General features: G+C 41.3%; 1 protein-coding gene across 1 annotated transcript; it reads right to left on the bottom strand.

Annotated features, from left to right (window-relative positions):
- Nucleotides 1-1,353: 1,353 nt before the first annotated feature.
- LOC143285419 (low-density lipoprotein receptor-related protein 12-like) lies at nucleotides 1,354-22,347 on the bottom strand. Its single transcript, XM_076592677.1, has 12 exons — nucleotides 22,222-22,347; nucleotides 19,476-19,538; nucleotides 17,603-17,741; nucleotides 16,135-16,349; nucleotides 14,439-14,561; nucleotides 12,425-12,889; nucleotides 10,602-10,889; nucleotides 8,791-8,877; nucleotides 6,400-6,522; nucleotides 4,708-4,839; nucleotides 4,050-4,178; nucleotides 1,354-3,498 (listed from the first exon to the last, which is right to left on the bottom strand). The coding sequence occupies exons 2-12, from the start codon at nucleotides 19,534-19,536 to the stop codon at nucleotides 2,477-2,479; spliced, it is 2,784 nt and encodes a 927-aa protein (XP_076448792.1). The 5' UTR covers nucleotides 19,537-19,538; nucleotides 22,222-22,347; the 3' UTR covers nucleotides 1,354-2,476.
- Between the last annotated feature and the right edge of the window lie 3,605 nt (nucleotides 22,348-25,952).

Genomic DNA, 25,952 nt, shown 5'->3' with positions numbered 1-25,952 from the left:
ACGCACGCTTTTTGCAGGTGTAATTCTGCAAAGAGAGTCACATGTTTTGCCAATACATACCATGCACATTTAAGCATGCTCTTCTTCCAGACAGAGAACTGATGCAGTTACATTTCGTGTCAGGAAAAAACAGAAGAAAAGGTTCATTTCTCAACTAAAGTTACAGCTAAAGCCAGGCTCACTGTAAACAATGTCACAATCCATCATACAGAAAAAAGACCTTTTAGTTCGTTTAAAATAATCAAAGGAAAATAAATTTCTTAAAAAAAAAAAAAAAAGTAAAAAAGAAAGCATAATTCATTTAACTCCCTGACTATGTCTCAGATCATATTAGTCCATGTCGTTGATGTTCAACAGACAAATGGCAGTTTAAGAAAGGATTTTTTGTTGTCGGTTTGCTTGTTCAGGTGAACAGGATTTCTTCACATACTGGTCCCTGGGAAGAAAAATATCTTGAGACACATCCAGTCCTCCACACTGTCTTCTTCCAGACCATTCACTTTGAATTCTTCGTTTTGTCTTCTTCCAGATGTCACTTTCAATCCTTTGTTTTGTCTTCTTCCAGACCATTCACTTTCAATCCTTCGTTTTGTCTTCTTCCAGACCATTCACTTTCAATCCTTCGTTTTGTCTTCTTCCAGATGTCACTTTCAATCCTTCGTTTTGCCTCGTCTTCTTCCAGACCATTCACTTTCAATCCTTCAATCCTTCGTTTTGTCTTCTTCCAGACCATTCACTTTCAATCCTTCGTTTTGTCTTCTTCCAGATGTCACTTTCAATCCTTCGTTTTGCCTCGTCTTCTTCCAGACCATTCACTTTCAATCCTTTGTTTTGTCTTCTTCCAGACGTCACTTTCAATCCTTTGTTTTGTCTTCTTCCAGATGTCACTTTCAATCCTTCGTTTTGTCTTCTTCCAGACATCACTTTCAATCCTTTGTTTTGTCTTCTGCCAGACAATTCATTTCCAATCCTTTGTTTTGTCTTCTTCCAGATGTCACTTTCAATCCTTCGTTTTGTCTTGTCTTCTTCCAGACCATTCACTTTCAATCCTTCCTTTTGTCTTCTTTCAGATGTCACTTTCAATCCTTCGTTTTGTCTTTTTCCAGACAATTCGCTTCAAATCCTTTGTTTTGTCTTCTTCCAGATGTCACTTTCAATCCTTCGTTTTGTCTTGTCTTCTTCTAAACATTCACTTTCAATCCTTTGTTTTGTCTTCTTCCAGACGTCACTTTCAATCCTTCGTTTTGTCTTTTCTTCCAGACAATTCACTTCGAATCCTTTGTTTTGTCTTGTATTCTTCCAGATGTCACTTTTAATCCTTCGCTTTGTCTCTTCACACTTTCAATCCTTCGTTTTGTCTTGTCTTCTTCCAGACCATTCACTTTCAATCCTTCGTTTTGTCTTGTCTTCTTCTAAACCATTCACTTTCAATCCTTCGTTTTGTCTTCTTTCAGACGTCACTTCGAATCCTTCGTTTTGTCTTTTCTTCCAGACAATTCACTTCGAATCCTTTGTTTTGTCTTGTATTCTTCCAGATGTCACTTTTAATCCTTCGCTTTGTCTTCTTCCATTCACTTTCAGTCCTTCGCTCTGTCATCTTCCATATCATTCACTAAAAGACAGCTGACTTTCTTTGATTTTCTCTCATCCAAGGTATACACAAGTCTTTCAGGTGCATCCCGTGTTGATACACATTGTGATATAACAATTTTTTTAAGACTTGTTACCTTTTTTTTTCTGAGTAAATAAAGCAATACTTTTGAAGTAGGGTATGCTGTTCAGCAATTATGAGACATGTGGTACCCAACTGAGGGAAAGAGGAGTTGTTTTTTAATTTTTTTTTATTTTTATAGATATTGATATACTTGACCGTGTCAACATTCTATCAAAAACACGGCCCTGCTTATCCCTCATTTCAGGTTTTATCAACACCCACTGGAGAGGAATGCATTTTACATTTAATAGATTCTTGTCAATGGATTTTTATTTACACAGATGATATTAAATAAAATTTTTAAACATTTGACTTTTTTTTTTTTTTTTTTTTTTACTTCTACAGAACTGAAATTATCAAAAACAAACATTCAATTCAAAAACGAAAACAAAAATTAACAAGCAAAAACAATGTAGAAATAAACATACAAATACATGAACAAAATAAAGCACCCATGTCAGTCGACCCAACAAAACAAGCAAAATTTCCAGAAAAACAACAATAACAAAACAAACAACCCCCCCCCACTTCCCACAGAAATCCCAACAAAAACAGCTAGCAAGAATTTGTGACAAACCCCACCCACCCCACTCCCCTCAAAAAATCAACAACATTTAAGACCACAGTTGCTTACACAACAGTAGGTCAATCACAGCATGAAAAACAAGGGGTTTGGGGGAAAGGGGGTGGGGGGTTTGGAGTGGTGGAAAGAGTTCGTTCAGTCTGTAAGATGTAAAACAGAGAAGGGAGGGTAGCGATGGATCACACGTCTTGCAGAAGGCATCTGGTGTCTGACCCATCGTCCAGGGCCGCGGGGTCACCATCCTCATCATCAAGGCACAGGATGCACACAGAGTCTGCGTCGCTGCCGTTATCTTTGTCACCCTCTTCCGCCGCCTGGCCACAGCTGGTGGTGGTGGTGCCCTCTTCTGGAGCTTTACCTCTCCTCGACTCCTCAACCAGCGGCACCATTTCTGTGCCGTCTGCAGACAGCGTGGCACTGGCAGAATCCTCACTGATGTCTTCTCCTCCTTGCTGACCTTCCTCGTCGGTGCCTGCATGGGGCTGGGGTTGGGGTCGGGAGGCTGAGCTCCCTTGACGGAGGTTCTCGGTCATCTCGATGTGGCCAGAGTCATCCTCAGCGAGGTTCACCACGCTAGGGTGGTGGTGGCGGTGGCTGTCATCGTCGTCATCAACATCAGCATCATCGTCGGACTCTGAGTCATCGCTGGACGTGTCATCGCTGGGCATGCGGATCTCCAGTCGGCCTGAACGCTCGCTGAAACTCTGCTGATGTTGGTGGTGGGGGTGGTGGTGGTCCTCTGCCCCTGGTTCGGAGAAGTCCATCAGGCTGATCAGGTTCTGTACGGATGCATGATCCCTGCCCTCGGTTCCGGAGTCGACTACACCCCGCTCCACACCAACAACACCTCCGCCACCACTCTCCTGCGGCTCAGCGGACTCCGACGGCTCCTGACCCTGCTGCTGCTGGGTCTGAGCAAGGTACTCCCGCACAGCCTCGTCATAGGGTCGCGAGGTCAGCATGGCCTCGTGGTAGGGGGGAGGGGGAGCGCGGCGGCGGAACATCTCAGCCTGCAGGCGGGTGAGGGGGGTGTCGTAGCGGGGGCCGCGGTGGTGGTGGTGGTGGCTGTGGGGGCTGGTGCCGGGGTGGGGGTGGTGGCGCAGGTAGTAGAACTTGCAGGCGCAGCCCAGGGACAGGACCAGCAGCAGGGAGCACGTCAGGGAGCCCACCACCGCCGCCACGATCACTTTGCGGGAGTTACCTGATGAACATTATGATAAACATCATAAAAAATAATAATAATAACATTCATCTAGTGTTTTCCAGAACTGCCTGAAACATATCATAGGTATATCTTTTTCCATTGAAGCTGGCTCAAACACGTACATAAGGTGTTGCTTGATGATTTGTTAACATTTTTATACTGCCAGTAGGGAAACAAGCCATTAGCCATTACCTAGATTTTAGTTTTCTTAAAAGTGGCTGCAGTAAGGAAACAAGCCATTACCTAGATTTTAGTTTTCTTAAAAGTGGTTGCAGTAAGGAAACAAGCCATTACCTAGATTTTAGTTTTCTTAAAAGTGGTTGCAGTAGGGAAACAAGCCATTACCTAGATTTTAGTTTTCTTAAAAGTGGTTGCAGTAGGGAAACAAGCCATTACCTATATTTTAGTTTTCTTAAAAGTGGTTGCAGTAAGGAAACAAGCCATTACCTAGATTTTAGTTTTCTTAAAAGTGGTTGCAGTAGGGAAACAAGCCATTACCTAGATTTTAGTTTTCTTAAAAGTGGTTGCAGTACGGAAGAAGCCATTACCTAAACTGCAGTCCTCTTCATCACTGTTGTCCCCACAGTCATTAGTTCCATCGCAGATGTAGCTGTACTGGATGCATCTCTTGTTGGCACACAGGAAGCGATCGCGGCTCTCAGAACACAGTTGCTCATCTGAAAGTTATGATAGGACTCACTTTTAACTACCTGTGTTGTCAATTGCTAATATTGTTGTGTTGTGTGGTGTTATCTGTGTTGTGTTGCTTTGCACTGTACTGCATTGTGTTGTGTGGCGTTGCTCTATACTGTACTGGTTTGTACTGTATTGCTTTGTATTGTAATGCATTGTATTGTATTGTATTGTGTAGATTTGTGTTGCATTGTATTGCATTCCTCTTTCTCACAACAGACTTCTCTTTATGAAATTCAGGCTGCTCTCCCCAGTGGGGACAGTGTGTCACCACAATGCAGTGCCAAGAATGTATATACATATATATATTTTTTCTTACTTTCTTTCTGTCTGCAAGGGTTGATTTTTCTTCTACAGAATTTTGCAAGGGACAGCCCTTTTGTTTCCACATCCACATTTCTCTCTCTCAGCTTTGACAGACATTCGTTTCCAGTGTCACTCAGGCTTTCAGTCATGCACACACATTCACACGTATATTTTCTGAATAAAGAGTTGTTTCAACCAAGCACTCACTGCAGTTGACTTCATCAGCATTATTTGGACAGAAACTGGCTCCATTGCACCGATCGTGTTTGATGTAGCATTTGATGTGTCCGTGTCCAATGTTCCTGTTGCTGCAGCTGAAGCTGTGAACAGGACACAGGTCTGCACACACACAAGAATCAAGAAAATTTAAATCGTTTCATCCCAAGCAAGTTTACAGCCTCAGCAGGTTTCCCTACCATACTGAGGGGGAAAAACGCAGGAATTATATTGCAATCAACTGTTTTTTCCCTCCAAACTGACGTGTGTGGACACAGCTGGAAATACTGTGCAAGTTAGTTCCCTTTGCTGGCAGTTTATATGCATGTGGGAACATGGAAACGGTTTCACTGAAACAAATCACAGCCTTGGTGTCAGCCTGGACTGCAGACTGTCCTTTCAGCAACACTTTTCCAACATTTGCACATCGGTCTCTCTTGATTTGTGAAGAATTTTTAGTTCTGTTTGCCATTACCTTGTCTACTGAAACAATCAAAGCATTTGTAGGTGCTTTTGATTTGTCCAGGATTAATAACTGCAACTCTTTTCTTGCCAGCATTCCAAAAAATTCACTTGATGAACTCCGAAGAGTTCAGAACAATGCTGCTCTACTTATTTTCAGATCCTCCAAATTTGAACATGTTGCTCTTTTCTTCTACTCTCTTCACTGGCTACCCGTTTAAAAAAGAATTGAATATAAGCCTTCTGCTCAGACGTTTTCTGCCCTCTCAAGCTCTGACCCTTGCTACCTCTCTGACCTCCTTGCAGTGTACATTCCAACTAGTTACTTTTGTTCTGTTTCTGATACCAGGCTTAAAAATCCCTGTTGTAAATAAGCAACAGGGTCAGAGATCTTTCTCTTTTAAGGCCCCCTCATTGTGGAACAAACTGCCAGAAAAATTACCACATTCTGTCTTGCTAAATTCTTTTAAGCCTGCTTTAAAAACACATCTTTTCAGATAAAAGTAATTTTTCAGTGCTGGAGCTGGTATAGTCTGGTTCCAAATGTATGTTTTATTGTGGGGAAGCTGCCTGCAGTTTGTGTGTGAAAGGGTGCTTGTGAGTTTCTGTGCATTTGTGCTTGTTCGTGTTTGTGTTTAGGGCGTTGTTGGGGTTTGGGTGGTTGTTCAATTGAGGAAAGGTGTGCAAGTGTATTCTAGCACGTGTTTCTGTGTGTGTGTATGGTGGCGGTGTGGAGAAGTGCGAACAAAATGCGAATACGTTATCATCATTCTTCTTCTTCTTTTCATTACCAAGCTGAAAATATTTGGCAATGTGCAGAATGAATACAAAATATAAAGGTGCAAAGTGAGAGCTGTATGATCAATGTTTTCTCCACTACAATGAGAATTCATATGCAGTTAAATCTTTTGTGAAGGACTGACTCTCAAACCAGGAGGCAAGATTGCACTGGCTCTTATTGCCGCAGCCTTGGGGGCTTGTTGGCCTTTGGGGATAATCCCAACACCAACTGTCTTAAAGCCCTACTGGCCCAGAGAGTGGGGATGTAACTAAGGAAAGGCACTCTCCACTGTAATCAAATACTAGCCCAGATAGAACAGCAGTTGTTCTGACAGTCATAGTCCGACAAAACTATGAATGTACAATATAACCGATTAAATAAAAGTAAATAAATGAATAAACAAACAAATAAATTAAAATAAAGACTAAATGAATACTGACAGCATCCATCTTCATCAGTGCCGGACAAGGGGCAGTCCCAGACTCCATCACATCGCTGCGCCTCTGTGTAACACTTGTTGTCCTGCGACCCACATTTCATCTCTCCCACCCGTTCACACACATCTGCAAACACACAATGACAACACAGTCACAAATTATTGCTGTCATTACTGATACTTCTGCAGTGTCTATCTTCGATCAGATAACAAACTCTAAGCACCCTAACACCTAAACACCACTCTTAACATCCACTCGTGTATATGAGTGAACGCAGGAGTCGCAGCCCATGAACAAAGAAGAAGAACACAGCATTTGGCAGGTCTGCTTGAAATGAAATGCTACAGCTACTCTTAAAGAACACAGCATTTGGCAGGTCTGCTTGAAATGAAATGCTACAGCTACTCTTAAAGAACACAGCATTTGGTAGGTCTGCTTGAAATGAAATGCTACAGCTACTCTTAAAGAACACAGCATTTGGCAGGTCTGCTTGAAATGAAATGCTACAGCTACTCTTAAAGAACACAGCATTTGGCAGGTCTGCTTGAAATGAAATGCTACAGCTACTCTTAAAGAACACAGCATTTGGCAGGTCTGCTTGAAATGAAATGCTACAGCTACTCTTAAAGAACACAGCATTTGGCAGGTCTGCTTGAAATGAAATGCTACAGCTACTCTTAAAGAACACACATTTGGCAGGTCTGCTTGAAATGAAATGCTACAGCTACTCTTAAAGAACACACATTTGGCAGGTCTGCTTGAAATGAAATGCTACAGCTACTCTTAAAGAACACAGCATTTGGCAGGTCTGCTTGAAATGAAATGCTACAGCTACTCTTAAAGAACACAGCATTTGGCAGGTCTGCTTGAAATGAAATGCTACAGCTACTCTTAAAGAACACAGCATTTGGCAGGTCTGCTTGAGATGAAATGCTACAGCTACTCTTAAGTCATCCAAGGATGTTTTTCAAATGAATAAGGTACTCTAATACTTCATTTTATTTCTTCACTTCCTTTTTTGTAAGTCATCTCTTCATAAGTTTTCTTGAAATAATTTCTATGAATTTTTTCCTTTTTTTTAAGAAATAAACAAAATATAGGCCTAGAAAGTTTAGATTTTACTTCACAGGCACATTCATAAAGTGTGTTAAATTTAACTGTGACAAACCCCAGGCCAATAGGCAAATGTATCTCTTTATTTAGATGGTCATTCATGAACATTATTCACTAGGTGATAAGGCCTTTGCACCAAGGACACTGCCAATAACATTGAATGCAATACTTTTTAATAATGTATTTTAGTAAATTATAAATATGATCTACTTCGTGATTTCCTACCCAAGAACTTGTGCCATCCCAGTTTGTTTTTTTTAACTCACTCTGGACGATCAAACGCTATAGCGTTCCTGACGTAAGGCAGCGTTCTGGACAACGGAACGCTATAGCAGTTTTGACAATTAAATTTTTTTCCACATTTTCCTCATGGGGTAGCATAAAACTCACAACTACACCTGCATTGCGAACGTGTCAAGGGTCGAATGGAAAGTTTCTTTGTGAGGTTCCATAACCATACACTCGCTGGGGAGCCGTTGATCTCAGCACCCAACATGACATGCTAATCTGCATATGTATCGAAAATGGCGTCGCAGGTGATACGAGTGGAAATTTTTGGAGCAAACTAGATAACAACTGCAGCTGAAGTGATTGAAATGCTTCAAACTGAAGCTTTCCACAAGGGTAATGAAGACTTTGAATAAAGTATCTGCAGTGAAGAAAGCTACCAGCAATAAAGTACTGACAGTGACTCAGCTTCTGAGGGCTGTGAAGAGAGGGAGGGGGTGGGCGTCACATGACACGAGGGGGGTCAGTGGGTCAAGTACAGCAAGTTTCATTCAGTTACTTTGTGTTTTGTATTTTTTGTGATTTTTTTTCCAAACCCTAACAAATGGGTTGTCTGCAGGGAAAAGCAAGGGAGAAAACTATTCGTCCAAAGTGAGTTAATCCACTGACCCTTCACAAACTATAATGATGTGTCTTGTTAGCTGTTTGTTATGGGCGGTAAAATGGATAACCTGTCACACTGTCATTGAAATTAATTTTATTTGGAAGGATGTAGCCAAATGCACACCACAACAAATACACACACACACACACACAGAGCGAAAACAATATTATTACATTGACTCACTTGCTTTAATGATGATAATGAAAGTATATCTCTGTATAGAATTCTTCCTTTCTCTTTAAGAGCTCAGGACCCTTTACATGAAATAAAAAGTTACAAATTACACGGACCACTCATAACCACTCTCTCTCTCTCACTTTCTCTCCACCTCCTTCATACCTAATACACTGCAAAGCGAGTAGGTAAGCACGGGTATAAATGTGACTCACCTTCAAAATGGTAGCTGGCTTTGAACACCTCCCAGCGATTCAGGGATTGGTTCTGAGAAGTGGTGAACTGGACCAACATGTGGCTTCCTAATGGACAGTTCAATCATCTTTACTATACCAAAGCCACTGAAATGAGGTGTTGATGGACAGTTCAATCATCTTTACTTTACCAAAGCCACTGAAATGAGGTGTTGATGGACAGTTCAATCATCTTTACTTTACCAAAGCCATTGAAATGAGGTGTTGATGGACAGTTCAATCATCTTTACTATACCAAAGCCATTGAAATGAGGTGTTGATGGACAGTTTAATCATCTTTACTTTACCAAAGCCATTGAAATGAGGTGTTGATGGACAGTTTAATCATCTTTACTTTACCAAAGCCATTGAAATGAGGTGTTGATGGACAGTTCAATCATCTTTACTATACCAAAGCCATTGAAATGAGGTGTTATCACAAGATACTAAACATAAAAGCCACTGATCGTATCACCGATAAACAAGTGTGCACACTGGACCATAAAAATTATGATGATTGATCCACCGACATCGATTAAAAAAAGAAAACTAAAGCTGGTATGGCCACATAACAAGATATTAAGGTCTTGCAAAAATAATCCTCCTTTAGAGGGAGGGAGATAGAGGGGAATACAGAAAAAAATGATGGACTGACAACACTGCAGAATGAACTGGGAAACCATCTGCAGAGACACAGGGTTTGACACACAACTGACAGAAATGAGCTTTCACACAAAACTGACTGAAATGGAAGAATCTGGTGAACACTTCTTCAGTGCTGTACCCTGATGACTCTTCACAGAGGGAGATAAGATTCTTTACATTGGGTAAAACAGACACTGTATGATAGAGAAACACAATTCTGACCAAGACAACAAGAGAAGAACAAACATGAATGAAAAACCTAATCATCAAACTGATGAACACGAATCATTAACATCTAATGTGCAAGGGTAGGAGGAAGGATGCTGATGCGCTAATTACTCACAACAGCATGACATAGTTTGCATGTGTGTACAGTTGTGTGTGTGTGTGTGTGTGTGTGTGTGTGTGCGTGTGTGGGCGTGAGAGAGAGAGAGAGAGAAATAGTGAGAGTGAGAGTAAGAATGTGTGTGTGAGAGAGAGAAAGAAATGAAACGAAACAAATTTTTTGAGAGAGAGAGAGAGAGAGAGAGAGAGAGAATGTGTGTGTGTGGTAAGACAGAAAGAGAGTGACTTGGGAGAAAAAAATTTGTAAAAGCATAAACACCAAAGAAATATGAATACTAAACTTATCAATAAGCTTTGATTCCAAGGGGACAACCCCTTTGTTGAGTGGATTCTTTTATGTGCGCAAAGTACACACTGCACATGGGACCATGGTTTACGGTCTCATCTGAATGACTAGCATCTAGACCACCACTCAAGGTCATGTGGAAGGGGGTAAGAAGAGAGGGCGATGAAAATCCCACACCATATATATCAGGTTCGAACCCGTGAACACTCACTTCTAGTCAGGCGCATTACCACCAGGCCACAGGTCCCCTATAGTGACAAGTATGTAAGGTGAACTATGTCTTTCACAGGCTTTGGTTCATGTCAAAACAACACAATGGACTTCGTCAAACTCGGTCAGGGGGCAAAGGTTAGTCACTGGTTTTTAGGCAGGGAAACTGGCTGCAGCTGTCAAGCTTTGTTACAATGTGAAAAATGGTCTTATCAACATGACCCATCGATATTGATCAAAAGTCGCTAATGATGGTGAAAGAGTTAAGTGCTGGGCTTCGAGAGGCTCCACCAATCAACATACATACCGGAGGATCGCAGCGACAGAGGCAAATAGGGATGCGTGTTGCTGCTGATGACGGCCAGGCTGGGCGCCAGGTCATTATGGCCGTCGTACACCTTGATGCTCTCCCCTGCCTGCAGGTTGACGGAGCTGATGAGGAGGTGAATGTACGAGCCTTGGTAGGGCTTGTAGATGTGCCAGATGCAACTGCGAATGCCGGAGAACTGGAAGGGCCTGGCGGGCATGGAGAAGTTGCCCTCCCGCTGGTACAGCTGGTGGTAGCAGGTTTCCCGCTCTGGCGGGGGCGTGTGTGCTGGTGTGTGGAAAGAATGGGGGAAAAAAAACACATGATTTTTGCGTTACATTGTATTGCATTGTATTGAATTGTATTGTTTTGTATTGTGTTGAATTGTATTGTATTGTATTGTTTTGTACTGTGTTGAACTGTGTTGTATTTTGGTGGCCTGTGTCCCAGGCAAGGCAACAGGCACTGGTGGTGGTAGGTGATTGTACTGTATTGTCTTGTCATGTTGAGTAGTATAGCATAGTGTAGTGTAGTGTAGTGTGCTGCACTGCACTGCACTGCACTGTTGTACTGTACTATACTGTACCATATCACTCTTTGTCAAAACAAGTTTTCCTGTGTGAAATTTGGGCTGATCTCCCCATGGACAGGGCATCACTATAGTGCAGCACCATCCTTTTATTTTCATTTTTCGTTTTTCTGTTTCCAAGTATATTTGTTTTCCTACCAAAGTGGATTTTCCACAGAATTTTGCCAGGGAAAACCCTTTTTTTGCTTTAGATTCTTTCATGTGTGCTAACTGCATGCTACACACTGGACCTTTGTTTATCGTCTCATCTGAAGGACTAGCATCCAGATCACAACTAAAGGTCTAGTGGACGGGGAGAAAATACTGGCGAATCCCAATCAATCCCATGCGTTCTTTTTTTTTTTTTTACTTCCTAGGTGGACACGTTAACACTCGACCATAACTCCACATAAGAAAAACATTATACAAATATACACAACAAGACAAGCAATCTCTCAAAAAGCTTGAATCTCTAGCCTTCGCTTTTCTAGCATGTGTTCTGCTGATTTCTGAGGTACAAGGTACAGTGAACCCATTCCAGCCACTGAGTGAAATTTTGAAGTCACACTGGCAAAATGCGCAAAATATGTAACAGTCTCCTTGGTGAAACCAACGGATCAAAGGAAACTGTTTCTTTTAGTTATAATGCAAAGTAAAGTGCTGCATGCCTTTTCTTCTGATTTGCTACCCACATTGCCCAAACTTTTAGTCTTGGATACTGTTCTGGTGAAGAATTGATGCCATGCACATAAGCATAATACTGTGTTCACGTTGATAAACATGGATCGGTATATGAAATCAGTGCATGGATTGAGTTTCCCATGGATTGTGGTATTTGTGTGTGTGTGTGTGTGTGTGTGTGTGTGTGTGTGTTTAAATTTGTCTTCTATTTTTGTAATCTGTAATTATGTGTAGAAAATCCCCACCCACCTTTCATTCCCCGATTCACTAAAATTTCACTGTAAGTAACAAGGTGGAAGTAAAGAGGTGAGTTTGGGAGTATGGATTTCACCAGTACATATCAAAATGGAAGCAACAAGAAAAAGTCTCTTTGACATAATGTAGACACTTGGCAAAACCAAACTACAACTTTTAGATCAAAACAATTAAAAAAAAAAAAAGAAAGAAAAGAAAGATCTTGATGAAACTCACATAGTAAATAATGGAAAACATTTTATTTCAAAAGAGTTGAAAAGCGTAAACAGAAGCAAAAAAACAAAACAAAACAAACAAAAAACGATAAAGGAATACTTACTGAATGGAAAATAATCTCCCGGAAATGCTGTATATTTCGCCATGAAATAAAGATCCCTGGAAACCATGGCTGGATTATCAAATGCCAAACGGAACACAACCAGCATGGTGCTGGAGTGTGCTGTCACAGTCTGAATTTTGCTATTTCCATCGAACATTCCCAGGCTGTTGGAAGTGTCGGCCCTCCTCCCTTTGTACACCCAGATGTGAGCATCTGAATAGACGTCCAGACGAAGAAAGCGGAGGACAATTTTCTCCACATTGCCCGGAACATCGATCAGCCATGAGCAAGTCGTGTAGATGACGTTTGTTGTCACCAGCAGCTTGAACTGGCCAGTCTGGTTATGGAGGACGTGACTGCAGGTGTGCGAGGTCACGTTACGGTAGTGGACAGGGTCAGGGGTTGTTGCACTGGTTTGTCTTTGTGTCACGGGCGGAATGGACTTGTGGGTGTGCTTTTGGAAATCTGTTCAGAACGAACCAGGGAAGTCTTACTGTTTGAAGTACAACATCCATAGGATGCTGGCAGAATTGATGAGTCAAATCAATCAATATATGACTATTGAATGCCATTACATTGTGTGTTTATGTGTGTGTGGAGGATGGGGGGGTATATTTGTGAGTGCGTGTACTTATGTGCGCGAGTGTGTGTACTGTGTGTATGTGTCTGTGCGTGTGCATGCATGTGTGTGCTGAAACATTTCAATGTGTGTGGCAGACTGCTCATGCCACAGCCCCAAACAGAACTGCACATATACCTATATACACTTATATACTTCTGATAACCGGTTCTGTTCTCTCGTTCAGTTCCTGTCATAGTTCACTTTCCACATGCCCTGTCGCCTAGCTCCCAGCTGTATAATTACTGATAATGACATACACCATTGTGAATATGCACAATGGTGTGTAATCAAGGATCAAGATCATGTCATGATTTCTGAGGGTGACTACAGAAATTATAATATAGAAACTAAAACTATTTCACTAACCTATGTACACGTGCATATACACTTATTTCTCATGCACACACAAGCATACATGAATATATCACTGGAGCAAAGCATGTTTTGTTAAATATGAATAAATTTGGTCTCTTGGAGCATTCTCTCTAACCCTTTCACCGCCAGTCAATTTTGAGTACAAAATTCCCTTGTGGTATAAACACAGAAAAGACAGTGGCTAAGAATAGCTGGGGATTCCCCCTGCGATGTATATAAGCTATGGCCTATCCTACCACCGAACATTAAGAGCAGTAGGTTCATGGATAACAGACAGAGGAATGGTCACCTTTCAGTGACATGGGTCCTCTACCACGCCTGTGCATAAATGCGAGCTTGGCGGTGAAAGGGTTAATTATAAGGACTGGATAAAAACAACAACACAAGATGAAAAAAAAAACCAACACAAAACCCCCACAAAAAACCTGTCATGGGAAGATCACAGATAGCACACTTTTAAAAAGATAACACAACAGGAGCAAGAGCAAGTGGCTTAAATGCCGGACTTTCAATCTAAAGGTCCTGGACTGAATCATGCTTTCAGTGCCTGGTGGGCTTAGAGTGGAGATTTGTCCGATCTCCCAGGTCAACAGATGTGCAGACCTGCCAGTCAGGCTGAACCCTCTTTATGTGTACACATATGCACACTGAGGACCAAATATGCTCAATACTGAGCCTGTAATCGATGTTGACGTTTGGTGACTAATAGTGATAAGAACATACCCAGCATGCACATACCCCATCCCCGACAACTGGGCATGGCTCCTTGGGAAGAGCAGCCTGAATTTCGCAGAGAAATCTTGTTAAAAAGAGTAATCGAACATAATACAACAGAATACAATTCAATACAGTACAATACAATAAAGTACACTACAATACAACAAGGTGGAGAAAAAATGGTCAGACATGTAAAATCTCACATGTACATAAACGAGTGAACTTGGATGCCGCTGCTAATGAATGCAGAAGGAAAAGAAGAAAATGAAGAAAACACACAAACATATGGTTGTTACTGACCAAAGCAATCCTCCTCGTCGTCCCCAAATTTACATTCCTTTCGGCCATTGCACTTCCAGTGGGCAGGAATACATTTGCCGCTGACACAGCGGAACTGACCACTTGAACAGTGTTGGGATGGACCTGTGGGAGACATTATAAAACACACACACATGTGATATTAGTGTGGAGTGGTGGCCTAGTAGTAATGCTTCCACCTTGGAAGTGAGAGAATCTGAGTGCATGGGATCGAATCCCACATTCGCCAGTCTTTTCTCCCCGCTCCAGAAGACCTTGAGTGGTGGTTTGGACACTAGTCATTCGGATGACAAAATAAACCAAGGTCCTGTGTGCAGCATACACTTAGCACATGAAATAGAACCCATGGCAAGAAAAAGGTTCTCCTAGCAAAATTCGTTAGAAAAATTCACTTCGATAGGAAAAAAAAAAAAAGCACTTGCAGAGATTTAAAAAAAAAAAAAAAAAGAGAAAGAAAAGAAAAAAATGTGGATGGTGCTGCACTCAAACAATGTGCTCTCCCTGGGGAGAGCAGTCCAAATTTCACACAAATCCCTTGTGACAAAAAGGAATACAATACAATACAATCTCTCCCTCTGTGGAAAACAAAGACAAGAGAGACTGAATTCATTTCTGACTCTCTCCCTCTCTCTTCAAAAATCAAATTTTTATATCTGAGTATACGAAATTATACCATACATGGTGCTAAACAGAACAGCACAAATATCCAATATAAGTATGTACAAACAATATATACATGGAATCTTATAATTTTGCCTGTAATATCTCCTTTTCTCAAAGAAAATGGAAGAATCACAAAAAAATCTATCCCGGTGTCAATGCTACATAGATATATTTTCAAAAAAATCAGAAAGTAACATTGCAAAATTAAAACATAAAAGCTGTATCATTTTGATTGAAATCACAAAGTGATACATTTTAAGAAATTAAAGCATGACACATACTGATATTTTTCAAACTCAAAATGCCTTTTTTGTTTTTGTAAATCTGACTTACACACACACACACATACATATACACACATAAACACACACACATAAACACACACACACACATCTTGCTCACTTCCCCTCACCTCAAAATGCCTTATTTCTTAATCTCTGACGTTCATTCAGCATCACCCAACACGCTTAGTTAGTCAGGCTTTCTGTGCATGCTTTATTTATGTATGCCTATCAAAGTGGATTTCTTCTGCATAATTTTGCTAAAGGACAACCCTCTCATTGCCATGGGTTCTTTTTTTCAGTGTGCGAAGTGCATGCTGCATACGGGACCTCGGTTTATCATCTCATCCGAATGACTGGACTCTTTAATCTATTTGCCAGTCAAACTTGGGAGAAAGGGCAAGAGCAGGTTTCGAACCCAGACCCTAGAGGACTCTCTATATTGACAGGTGAGTGTCTTAACCATTCTGCCAGCTCACTACACCATCTCAAAATGCTGTTAAAAAAAAAAATCGCTGACTTTTATGCACACACACACACACCCACCTCATATACCTCCTCAAAATACCTTTTTTTCTAGCCTCGGACTTTCACACACACACACACACATAGAGACACACACACATCTTACCCACCTCACCACACCTCTTCCCCTCAAGGTGGGGGGTGGGAGGGGAGGTGTGAGGGGGTGAGGGGGTGACAGGGAGATTTACAAAATCGCTCAAATTTCTCACCAACAAAATAGGCCAGTCGAAATCCGTGACCTGCCGGGGTAGGTCCAGAGAAGAACTTGATGGAGAACACTGTGCCCCAGCGAGAGCTGGTGAATGACTTTGCATGTCGCCCACAGATCTTTATCTCGCTGCCTGGAGACCCCACCTCTATGTAGTTGTCATGGCAATCTCCATATTCCGCTTGCTGGTACGGAGGGAGGTCCAGGTAGGTGAAGCTGTCGAGACAGTCATGTTCACACACAAATCATATCAATACTACACATGAAGGGCTGAGTGGTTAAAGCGCTGGACTTTCAATCCGAGGGCCCTGGGTTTGAATCTTGGCAATGGTGCCTGGTGGGTCAAGGGTGGAATTTTTCCCACGGTCTCCCAGGTCAACATATGTGCAGAACTGCTTGTGCCTGAACCTCCTTCATGTGTATATGCAAGCAGAAGATCAAATACGCTCATTCCTGTAATCCATGTCAGCGTTTGGTGGGTTATGGAAACATGAACATACCCAGCATGCACACCCCCAAAAACAGTATGGCTGCCTACATGGTGGGGTAAATAAAGAAAATAGTCATACACATAAAATGTTTCATGTCTGTCTGAGTATGTGTGCGTGCCTGATATCCGATTTAATGACACAGGAAACAATGAACACACAATGGCAGCCATCAGTTGGCTATAAACAGGTAGGTAGCCTGCTGTGCAGATGACTCTGAGTTTGTAAAGCGTTTAGAGCTTGGTCTTTGACTGGGGAAAGGCGCTATATAAGTATCCATGTCATCATCAAAAGAAACCACGGCAGCAAGAGAGCTGCCCCTGGCAAAATTGTGCTGTAAAATCCACATACCAACAAGAAAGTAAGGAACAGACAAACTGATAGAGAGAGAGGGTTAGGGGGACGGAGAGAGAGAGAGAGAGAGAGAGAGAGAGAGAGAGAGAGAGAGAAGAGAGAGAGAGAGCCCTGAGAGAAAGACAAGACAAAGAAAGAGAGAGACTCAATAGTCAATACTCTTTCCTTTTTTTTTCCAAAAACTCTTTTGCCACCAAATTTCTGTGTGAAAAACACCCCCCAGTGCCAAATATTTTAGACTCGTCACTCTCAGTCACATATGGTTTCTGTCAAAACAACACAGTGGACTTGTTCACTTCCAACTCAGTCAAGAGGTGGAAGGTCAGTAAATTTCCTACCGCACGGGAATCTTGGCTTCAGCTGTAAAGCTTTGTTACAATGTGAAAAATGGTCCATTTAACATGACATTGATGGGTAAATGCGTGTGTGTTCGGTTTGCTCCTGGAGGAGCTAGGTCTCCCTGCTGTCCTCAGCCAGCACGTTCCATCTTCCAAGGGGAATAACAAAGCCCCTCAATGTCAGCTGAAGCTGCCTGTGGCAGTGAACTACTGAATCAATTTAATTCACCTATGGCAGCGAAAGAGTTTAAAAGAAGAAGAAGAAGAAGAAGAAAGTAACTGGACCCACCTGACAGTGACAAAGTAACTGAAGGGCTTCACCACAGTCCAGATGGTGCAAGTGTTCGGGTAGTACTGCAAGGGGAAGTTGGGGCTGCTCACCTCCCCCTCCCTGTCCGTCAGGGTCAGTTCAGTGCATGCCTCTGTTCCTTCATAACAATAATAATAATAATAATGATGACGTGCTCTTCTTCAGAGCTGTTCCCTCACACAGAGGCTCACAGCGCTTCACAAATAAAATGTAACAAGAAAGAAACAACTATTCTCAAGAAAACTCAAACTACAAATAATCACTCATGGTGGTCGACAACTTACATCACATGTTACAAAAGAGAAGCAACAATCATCAAGAAACAAAACCAGATTGTACATCCCTAAGCCGATTCACACGTGTATGTAGATATGAATAGTCAGAATACATGTGGGAGTTGCAGCCCTCAAAAGCAGAAGAACAAGACGAAGAAGTACATCCTTCCAGTATACTCTTGAGCTCAATATGCACTTCACAAGAAGAGATGATAATAACTGAATAGGAACATGACACAATTCATACACACACTCATACATACACACACACATGCACAACTACTAAAATTGAGATGCACAACTACTAAAATTGAGATCTGTCTGTGCAGTACATACCTGCACCAATGTCAAACATTTATCAAATCAAACTCAATATTGATTTTTCACCCCCCACCAATGGATCAATTATGTACCTTAAACTCTACAGTCCCCAATCACGGCACACAGGATCATTCACACATGTACCATATGCATGTGCACAGGTAACAGCAGGCAATACTATAAAAAAAAAAAAAAAAATTATCATCAAAAGAACAAACAATGCAATCAGGTCAGCTTTGCAAAATAATGAAGAGATTAATCAATACTGATTTTGAATTCACAGATTATATAAGTCAGTAGTATCTGAAAGTACAATATTATCATTAAGGTTTTTTCTTTAATTCTAAAATAAAAACTAAAAAGTCTCATGAATGGAACAGATGTGTGTGTGTGTGTGTGTGTGTGTGTGTGTGTGTGTGTGTGTGTGTGTGTGTGTGTGTGTGTGTGTGTACACACACACACATATATATATATATATATATATATATATATATATATATATCTTTCAGTATCACACTCGCACTATGTTCAATACCTCTAAGACTTTAAAAAAATACAATGTATGTCAAACATGGACAAAGATCAATCATCCACAATTCTGTTTTGACTTGAAGATCAGGTATTCTAAATGTCAAATAGCTTATATAAGTGTACAGCAGTACAGTATAGCATTTTGTTGCTGTATTGCAGGGGAGAGCAAGTCTTTTTCCCCCTCTTTTTTGCATGGGGTTCTTTTATGTGCTCTAAACACATGCTGCACAGAGAGCGTTGGTGTATCATCTCTTCTGAAAGACAAAAATGTTGGTAGATGTGTGAAGTTGATGAGATGGAAAGCAAACCTGATGTGGGTAAGAATACACAGATATTTTAGTCACTGAGCATGTAAGATTAGCACAGAAAAAGCAATGGCTTACAATAACGACACCACCCAGTGTAAACTGGCCAAATGAAATCAAGCCCCTTGGAAAGTTTTTGCTGATTAGCTTGAGAGCTGTCAACTTGCAAAATTTAATGTACTGTGTAGTCAGCAAGTTATTAAAGAGATCATCTGTTGGAGAGCCGTAAGACTTCATCAATATCCAAGTTTAACACCCGACTAAAGAAGGCATGGTGGTTATTTCCTCCTTTATTCCCCTACCATCCATTATATCACTGGCAATTTTCAGCTTCTGTGAGTGTGATTCTTTCTAGTGATTTTTCTCCCTCCCATTCTCCCACTGTCTAAAATGTCACTGGCATTCAAACATAATTCTCACCTTGAGATGCTATTACTGAGACCAAGCAAACTCCAAGAAACAGGGCAGCTGAAATGACCATCTCTGCAACAAAGATAACAACTGAAATTATGATATATAGTATACATATGTATAAGTCAGTTTTAAAGCAAACAAAAACATAATCAAAACACCCACAAATTTATGCACATATGTTTATTTCTACGCATGCAACTTTGATAACCAGAATTCACAAATCAGATCACATTTGCAGAACATAAAATGTATATTATCGATTATGCAATATTTGAAAATTATCAGTATCAATCATTCAATGTTGCAAATTTATACATCATGAGATCTGATAAACAATTATTCGCATCAATATTTAATGACATTTTGAATTTCCAAAGTTTGAAATAAATCATTTTCTAAATTAACAACAAATGCCCAGGAAATGGTAGATATTCCAAATAAAATACATACTTTAACCAAGCAGAAATAATATATCAAGTGAGTACACCAGTATAAATATGTATAGTATCATGAGTATGCATTCAGTTCGCTCAATACACGATGACCATTTTTCCATAAGCACACACACAAAGACACAGACACATGCAAGCCTCACACACACACACAATGACAGTCTCCCTCCATATTTTTTCAAGAGGAATAATTTCAGAAATAAATTTCATGAGTGGACAGCAAGTGTAAAGTTTTACTTTTGATATCTTTACTCCAACTGAATAATGCATATCTGTTAGCCTACCAAACACTTTAGCACCCTTCAGTATGGTCAAAATCAAGTCAAATCAAATCATGTTGTTTATAGCCCAGCCGGCCATATCAGGGCAGCTTCAGTATGGTAACGTGTTGGCAGCAGCCAGGTGTTGAAACCTTCTCTGTACTGAACTCTCTCTCTCTCTCTCTCTCTCTATATATATGTATATACATAAAAGAGTGAGAAGAGTTGCTTGATACAGTAGATGATACAACCCTTTCTCTCATTAGTCATTGCCATGTTTTACATTGTTTTTTTCTCCTATTATATTGTACAAAGTTAGACCTACACCCACAAGTATCAATTATAGTATACACTGTCTTTTTTTTTTGTCTTTTTTTTTTAAACCCAGCTTTCCTGACATCATATATATATAATGAAACTGCTGTCATCTATTACATGTTTAAATGGACTTACATTTTCTGTTATTGTAGTGGAGGGTAACCAAACAATTCTATAAATAAAATAACTTGTGGATTATCAGTATATATATATTACTCTTTTCCTGGACTTGTTTCATTATATGACTAATTTACCATTATTATATAAATGAACTTATGAAGCCAGCAAATAACTGAACATCCTGGTTATCATTTTGCAATGTATCCAGAACACATCACTGCACAAAATGAGTATAAAATTAAAAGTTTAAAAGAAACCCAAACAAATTATAAATTGTATGTTACAACAAATTTGAGTATAATTATGAAATAAACTAAAACAAACAAACAGACAAAAATGTACACATGCACCATGATACATAAATGGGTGAAACATGTAAAATTTGCATGCTTGTGTTTGCTTTTTTCTCTGTGTGTGTGTGTGTATGTCGTTTTGTGTCTGGAGAGCGAGAGAGAGACAGAGCTCTTGAGAGAGAGAGAGAGAGAGAGAGAGAGACAGAGACAGAGACAGAGAGAGACAGACAGGCAGGGAGAGAGCGACAAGACAAGTAGTTTACTGAACTGGGCCATTTGCCCATGTCAAATGGAACAGTGGGGCAGGGGAAATAATCAAACAAAAAAAACAACAACAGCGTACATTGCATGCCAAGACTTTTGAATTACATTATCCGTCCATGTAGCATGACCTTAACTTGAATGCTTTAAGAGAGAGAGAGAGAGAGAGAGAGAGAGAGAGAGAGAGAGAGACAGACAGACAGAGAGAGAGAGAGAGACAGAGAGAGAGACAGAGAGAGAGGGAGAGGCAAGTTCTCATCCAGTCATTGTCACACAATGTTATTAACAAGTTAATTACTTTTGTCTGTTCAGGGGCAGAGACAAGATACAAATTTTTGTATGAAAGATCTGTGACAGTCAATTTCTTTTGTCTTCTCTAAAGTCTTATTCTTTGATTCTGCCTGGGTGTGACAATGATACGTTGTGTTGTTTCTATTTGCAAATCTCTGTTTTAACCTTGATATTTTTTTTCAAGATCTCAACTAACAACATGGGTTGGTGGTGAGTCTGATTTTGAAAACATGTTGGGCACTGAAACCATCAATGTATCGTTTATTGTTTTGTTGTTTTAATATCAAAACAATTAGCATAATCATGATAATGTCGGATAGAAGCAGAATCATAATCGTTCACATGTGCCCAAGTATACTCTCACAACGCAATACACACAATCACACGCACCATGTTAAACTGAAGTGAAACTAACAACAGTGACAGTAAACAGTAAACAAATGCGCTCTCCCACCCACACCTCCAACACACACACAGCATAACTTTTGATTCCAATTGATCAGAATACATAAGACTAAGTGAATATGTGGGGGAAAAGCATTCTGTGTCAACTACCACGGTACAAGCTGGATTTCTATAATTTGTAAATACGGATTTGGGAAAAACAGCGAATGTCCTGGCCCGTGACTTGTTTTTGTGTGTGCTCGTACTGGTTGTGTTTGAAGTCTGGCGAGTGGCCTCGATCAACATTTCACCGCCCTCAACAATCCCACCCCTGAACTGACTACTTATTCGAAAGGAAAGCTATAAACCTTACCTTGAAAACGGACAACAGACAATACTAAAATGAAATCGAGGTCACCAAACAAGGAAGATCGCAAAGATCAAGCAAACAAGCATTTCCTCAGCAGAAGTCGCCTTTCCACATCCTGTTTCGGTGGTGACTCGAGAAATTTGTCTTTTTTAGAGTTATCGTCCTTCGCCTCCTCCCTCTACATTGGCAAGAGGCAAGATGGTTGACGTCTAAACTGATTGGGAGGTTGTGTTATATTTTACAATTATTATCAGCCTTGATATATTTTTGTCATATAATTTAAACATGTGGAGGAACTGTCCAAGTGGAATTACTTTGCATGAGATAGTACAGGTCCAGTTTTAATAAAACATCAAGTGAAGCCACGTATACCATAAAATAAAGATTAAAAAAAAAAAAAAATTAAAAAGAGGGGGGAGGGGAGGGATAGAGGGGTGGGGTGGGCGGCAATCAGGGGTCACAGACTTAAAATAGATCTATTTAACTCCGTGGGAATGGACAGATGCCTCACCGACACAGGGACCAACGGGCTGGTCACACCATAATATGCTCAGTGTTGGAAAAGAAAAAAGGAGAGTAAAAACCGAACACATTGAAAGGTAAACATGAAATAAAATACTATGCAATCGGGTAGAATTGTATTGGATGTTTAGTATTGTCAGCGTGTGTGTTGTGAGAAATCTCTCTCTCTCTCTCTCTCTCTCTCTCTCTCTCTCCGGCTCCGTCTCTCGCCTCTTCTCCTCAGTCAGTCTCAGGCTTGTTTGCCCATCCACTGAGAAACTGAATGTCAATGGCCCCTTCACAGTGTCAGACCAGACCGCCTGATGAATGTCAGTCCGCGAAAAGTCCTGTCTAGAGCCACGGTGTCGGCTTGGTGAACAGAACCAGTGGAAGTGGAAGAGTAGGCCTCACGTGAAACATCCCCCCCCCCCCCCCCCAACCCACCCTTCTCTCTCTTTCTCGTCCACCTGCGATAGTATTATGTTTTCTATTAAAAAAAAAAAAAATTAATACACCTCTATATGCATGCTTCTTCAGTTGCCGGTGAAGAATTCTCTACACTATTTTCATCTGTGTGTGTGTGTGTGTGTGTGCCTTTGTATGCCCCCCCCCTCCCCCACTCCCCTGTGCATTTGTTACCACTGACGATGACTATGCCTTCAAGTCAGTTTATTTAGTATTGTGAAGTGTAGATCCTGTTCAGGGCGGGCTGACTGGATGTAAAAAAACAAACTGGCTGACAACAACAACAACAACAAACTTGAAAACAAACAAACAATAAAAGCACCACCAGCGCTCATTTGTTATCCTCGGCAACTGATAAAGAATTTAGTTTTGTCTTGTCTCTCTCTGACTCACACTTTCTCTCGATCTCTATCTCAGTGTCTGACTTCCATTCCCTGTCCTTTCTCCTCTGACGCCAGTTGTGCATGTTTCGTGCTCAGCCTCGTTTTGGTTATCGGCCACACACAAATGTGCGCATATGGTTATCACTCACTGAACAGCAAGCTGTTTTGTAACTCAGTGAAGAGCAGGTGTGGCCCGATCGCTGATAACAACTCAGCACGATTGTTGCACTTCTTGTGTTGTATTGATTTTGTTGTCAGTCCTTTTCCGATCCAGACCAGGATCTGATAACGGAGGTTGACTGGTGCGGGACAGAGGCTAGAGGGGTAAGAGTGGAGGAGGACACGGACAGAGGGGCGGGGGATGGGGTGTGGGTGTGTGTGTGAACTGAAAGAACCAAACGTAACTCTTCTGCCCTTTGTTATTTATTCTGACTGGTAATCGTCAGTTTCCAGTTTATTGAACCGCCAGTATAAGATAATTTGTGAACAGAATTGTATAAACTTTAAGTTTCTATGAAAGACTGCCATTGATAACATCTACAAGTTTCGGTTTGAATGCGTCTTTTCAGAGCTCTCTCTCTCTCTCTCTCTCTCTCTCTCTCTCTCTCTGTATACAGAGCGAGAACAACAACAACAACAACAAAAAACAACCAAACAAAACACAAACACACACACACACACACACACACACACGCCACCGGCAAAAACCCCCGTCTGCACAACGCTGACAGAAGAGAACTAGTAAATTGCCCAAGAAACTCATGAAGAGATTTCAGAGAGCGTTGATTCATTTGTTGAGAAAAATTTGAAAAGAGAAAGAAAAAACGGACAACTTAAGATGAATTTGTCCAGTACTCTGAGAGACACCTCAAACTCGTTGACAGACGATGTCCAGGTAACACCAGAAAACTGGCTGAGGACTGCGGACCAAGGGAGCGCTTCGATTGTTTGGTGTGTCCAACGGCGCAGACGCATCAAGGTTATGTATTCTTATTTTGTTTTCATTCATGCACGATGGCAATATGAACAGCCAGGTATACGCTGTATCTGATCTGTATGTTATGCTGATCTGTAGTATGTAATTAAACAGTTTGGATTCCCATTCCCTGACCCTCCTCCCTCCTCCACGACCCCTCCCCCCCACCCCTCCCCCGCGCGCGCGTGAACAGAACTACACAGAATTGTGCCAGAGGACAACCCTTTTGTTGCCATGGGTTCTTCAGTACGCCATGTACACGGGACCAACGGTTTATCGTCTCATCCGAAAGACTAGACGCTCAGTTTGATTTTCCGGTCAAACTTGGGAGAAAGGGCAAGACCGCGATTCGATTGCAGACCCTCACGGACACTATTGACAAATATGCGTCTTAATCATTCTGCCACTTTCCACCAACATCGGCGTAATGCAATGCCGTGTAATACAATAGCATTATCAACATCAACAACGTCATCACCGTCTTCGCCGTCATCATCGTTGTCGTCTTCAGTAGAGGAGGTCGTCGTTCATTCAACATTAGAATACAAGTGACGGGAGCAACAGCCGAGGAGTTAAACCGCTGGTCTTTCAATCTCAGGGTCCTGGATTCGATGCCAGTCATGGCACCTGTTGGGCAGAGGGTGGATATTTTCCCGATCTCCCATATCATCATATCTGCACACCCGCTAGTGCCTGAACCCCTTTCGTGTGTACACGCATACAGAATATGAAATGCGCACTTTAAAGATCCTGTAACCCATGTCAGGTGTTCGGTGGGTAGTGGAGACAAGAACATACCCAGCGTGCACACCTCCCAAAAGGGAGTATGGCTGTCTACATGGCGGGGTAAAAACGGTGATTGACGTAAAAGCCTTCTCGTGCATACGAGTGACCGTGGTCATTGCGGCCCACAACTGCAGAAGAAGAAGAAGATGATGATATGATGAGCCCACATCCGCAGAAGAAGAAGACGATGATGATGATAAGCCCACAACCGCAGAAGAAGAAGAAGATGATGATATGAAGAAGAAGAAGATGATGATGATGATTGAAGAAGAAGAAGATGATGATGATGAAGAAGAAGAAGAAGACAAGTACAGTCACAGAGGTAAGCCACTTTTCTTCTTCTTTGTTCGTGGGCTGCGACTCTCATGTTCACTCGTATACGAGAGTGGGCCGGCTTTTATGTGTATGACCATTTTTACCCCCGTCATGTAGGCAGTCATACTCTGTCAACTGAGACAGGTCAAGTGTCACAACAAGTTACTTTCTCACACCACCACCACCATCATCGTCATCATCACGATCATCAGAACACATCACTAAACATCGTCGAAACTGGCACCGTCATTTGCAATAAAATGCAATCGTCGGTGATCACAATTACCTATCCACTTCACCTTGTACAC

Source organism: Babylonia areolata, chromosome 9 (assembly GCF_041734735.1).
Source record: "Babylonia areolata isolate BAREFJ2019XMU chromosome 9, ASM4173473v1, whole genome shotgun sequence".
Lineage (NCBI taxonomy): Eukaryota > Metazoa > Mollusca > Gastropoda > Neogastropoda > Buccinidae > Babylonia > Babylonia areolata.
The sequence above is the reverse complement of the archived record's forward strand: the minus strand, read 5'-3'. Positions and strand labels throughout refer to the sequence as shown.

Excerpts from the sequence above, each read along its gene's own strand:
- LOC143285419 (XM_076592677.1), bottom strand. The coding sequence starts at position 19,536 with ATGGTCATTTCAGCTGCCCTGTTTCTTGGAGTTTGCTTGGTCTCAGTA. Across the intron at positions 4,840-6,399 it reads CACTGATGAAGATGGATGCT|ACCTGTGTCCTGTTCACAGC; the intron begins GTCAGTATTCAT and ends GTGTGTGTGCAG. Across the intron at positions 4,179-4,707 it reads TGCTGATGAAGTCAACTGCA|ATGAGCAACTGTGTTCTGAG; the intron begins GTGAGTGCTTGG and ends CATAACTTTCAG.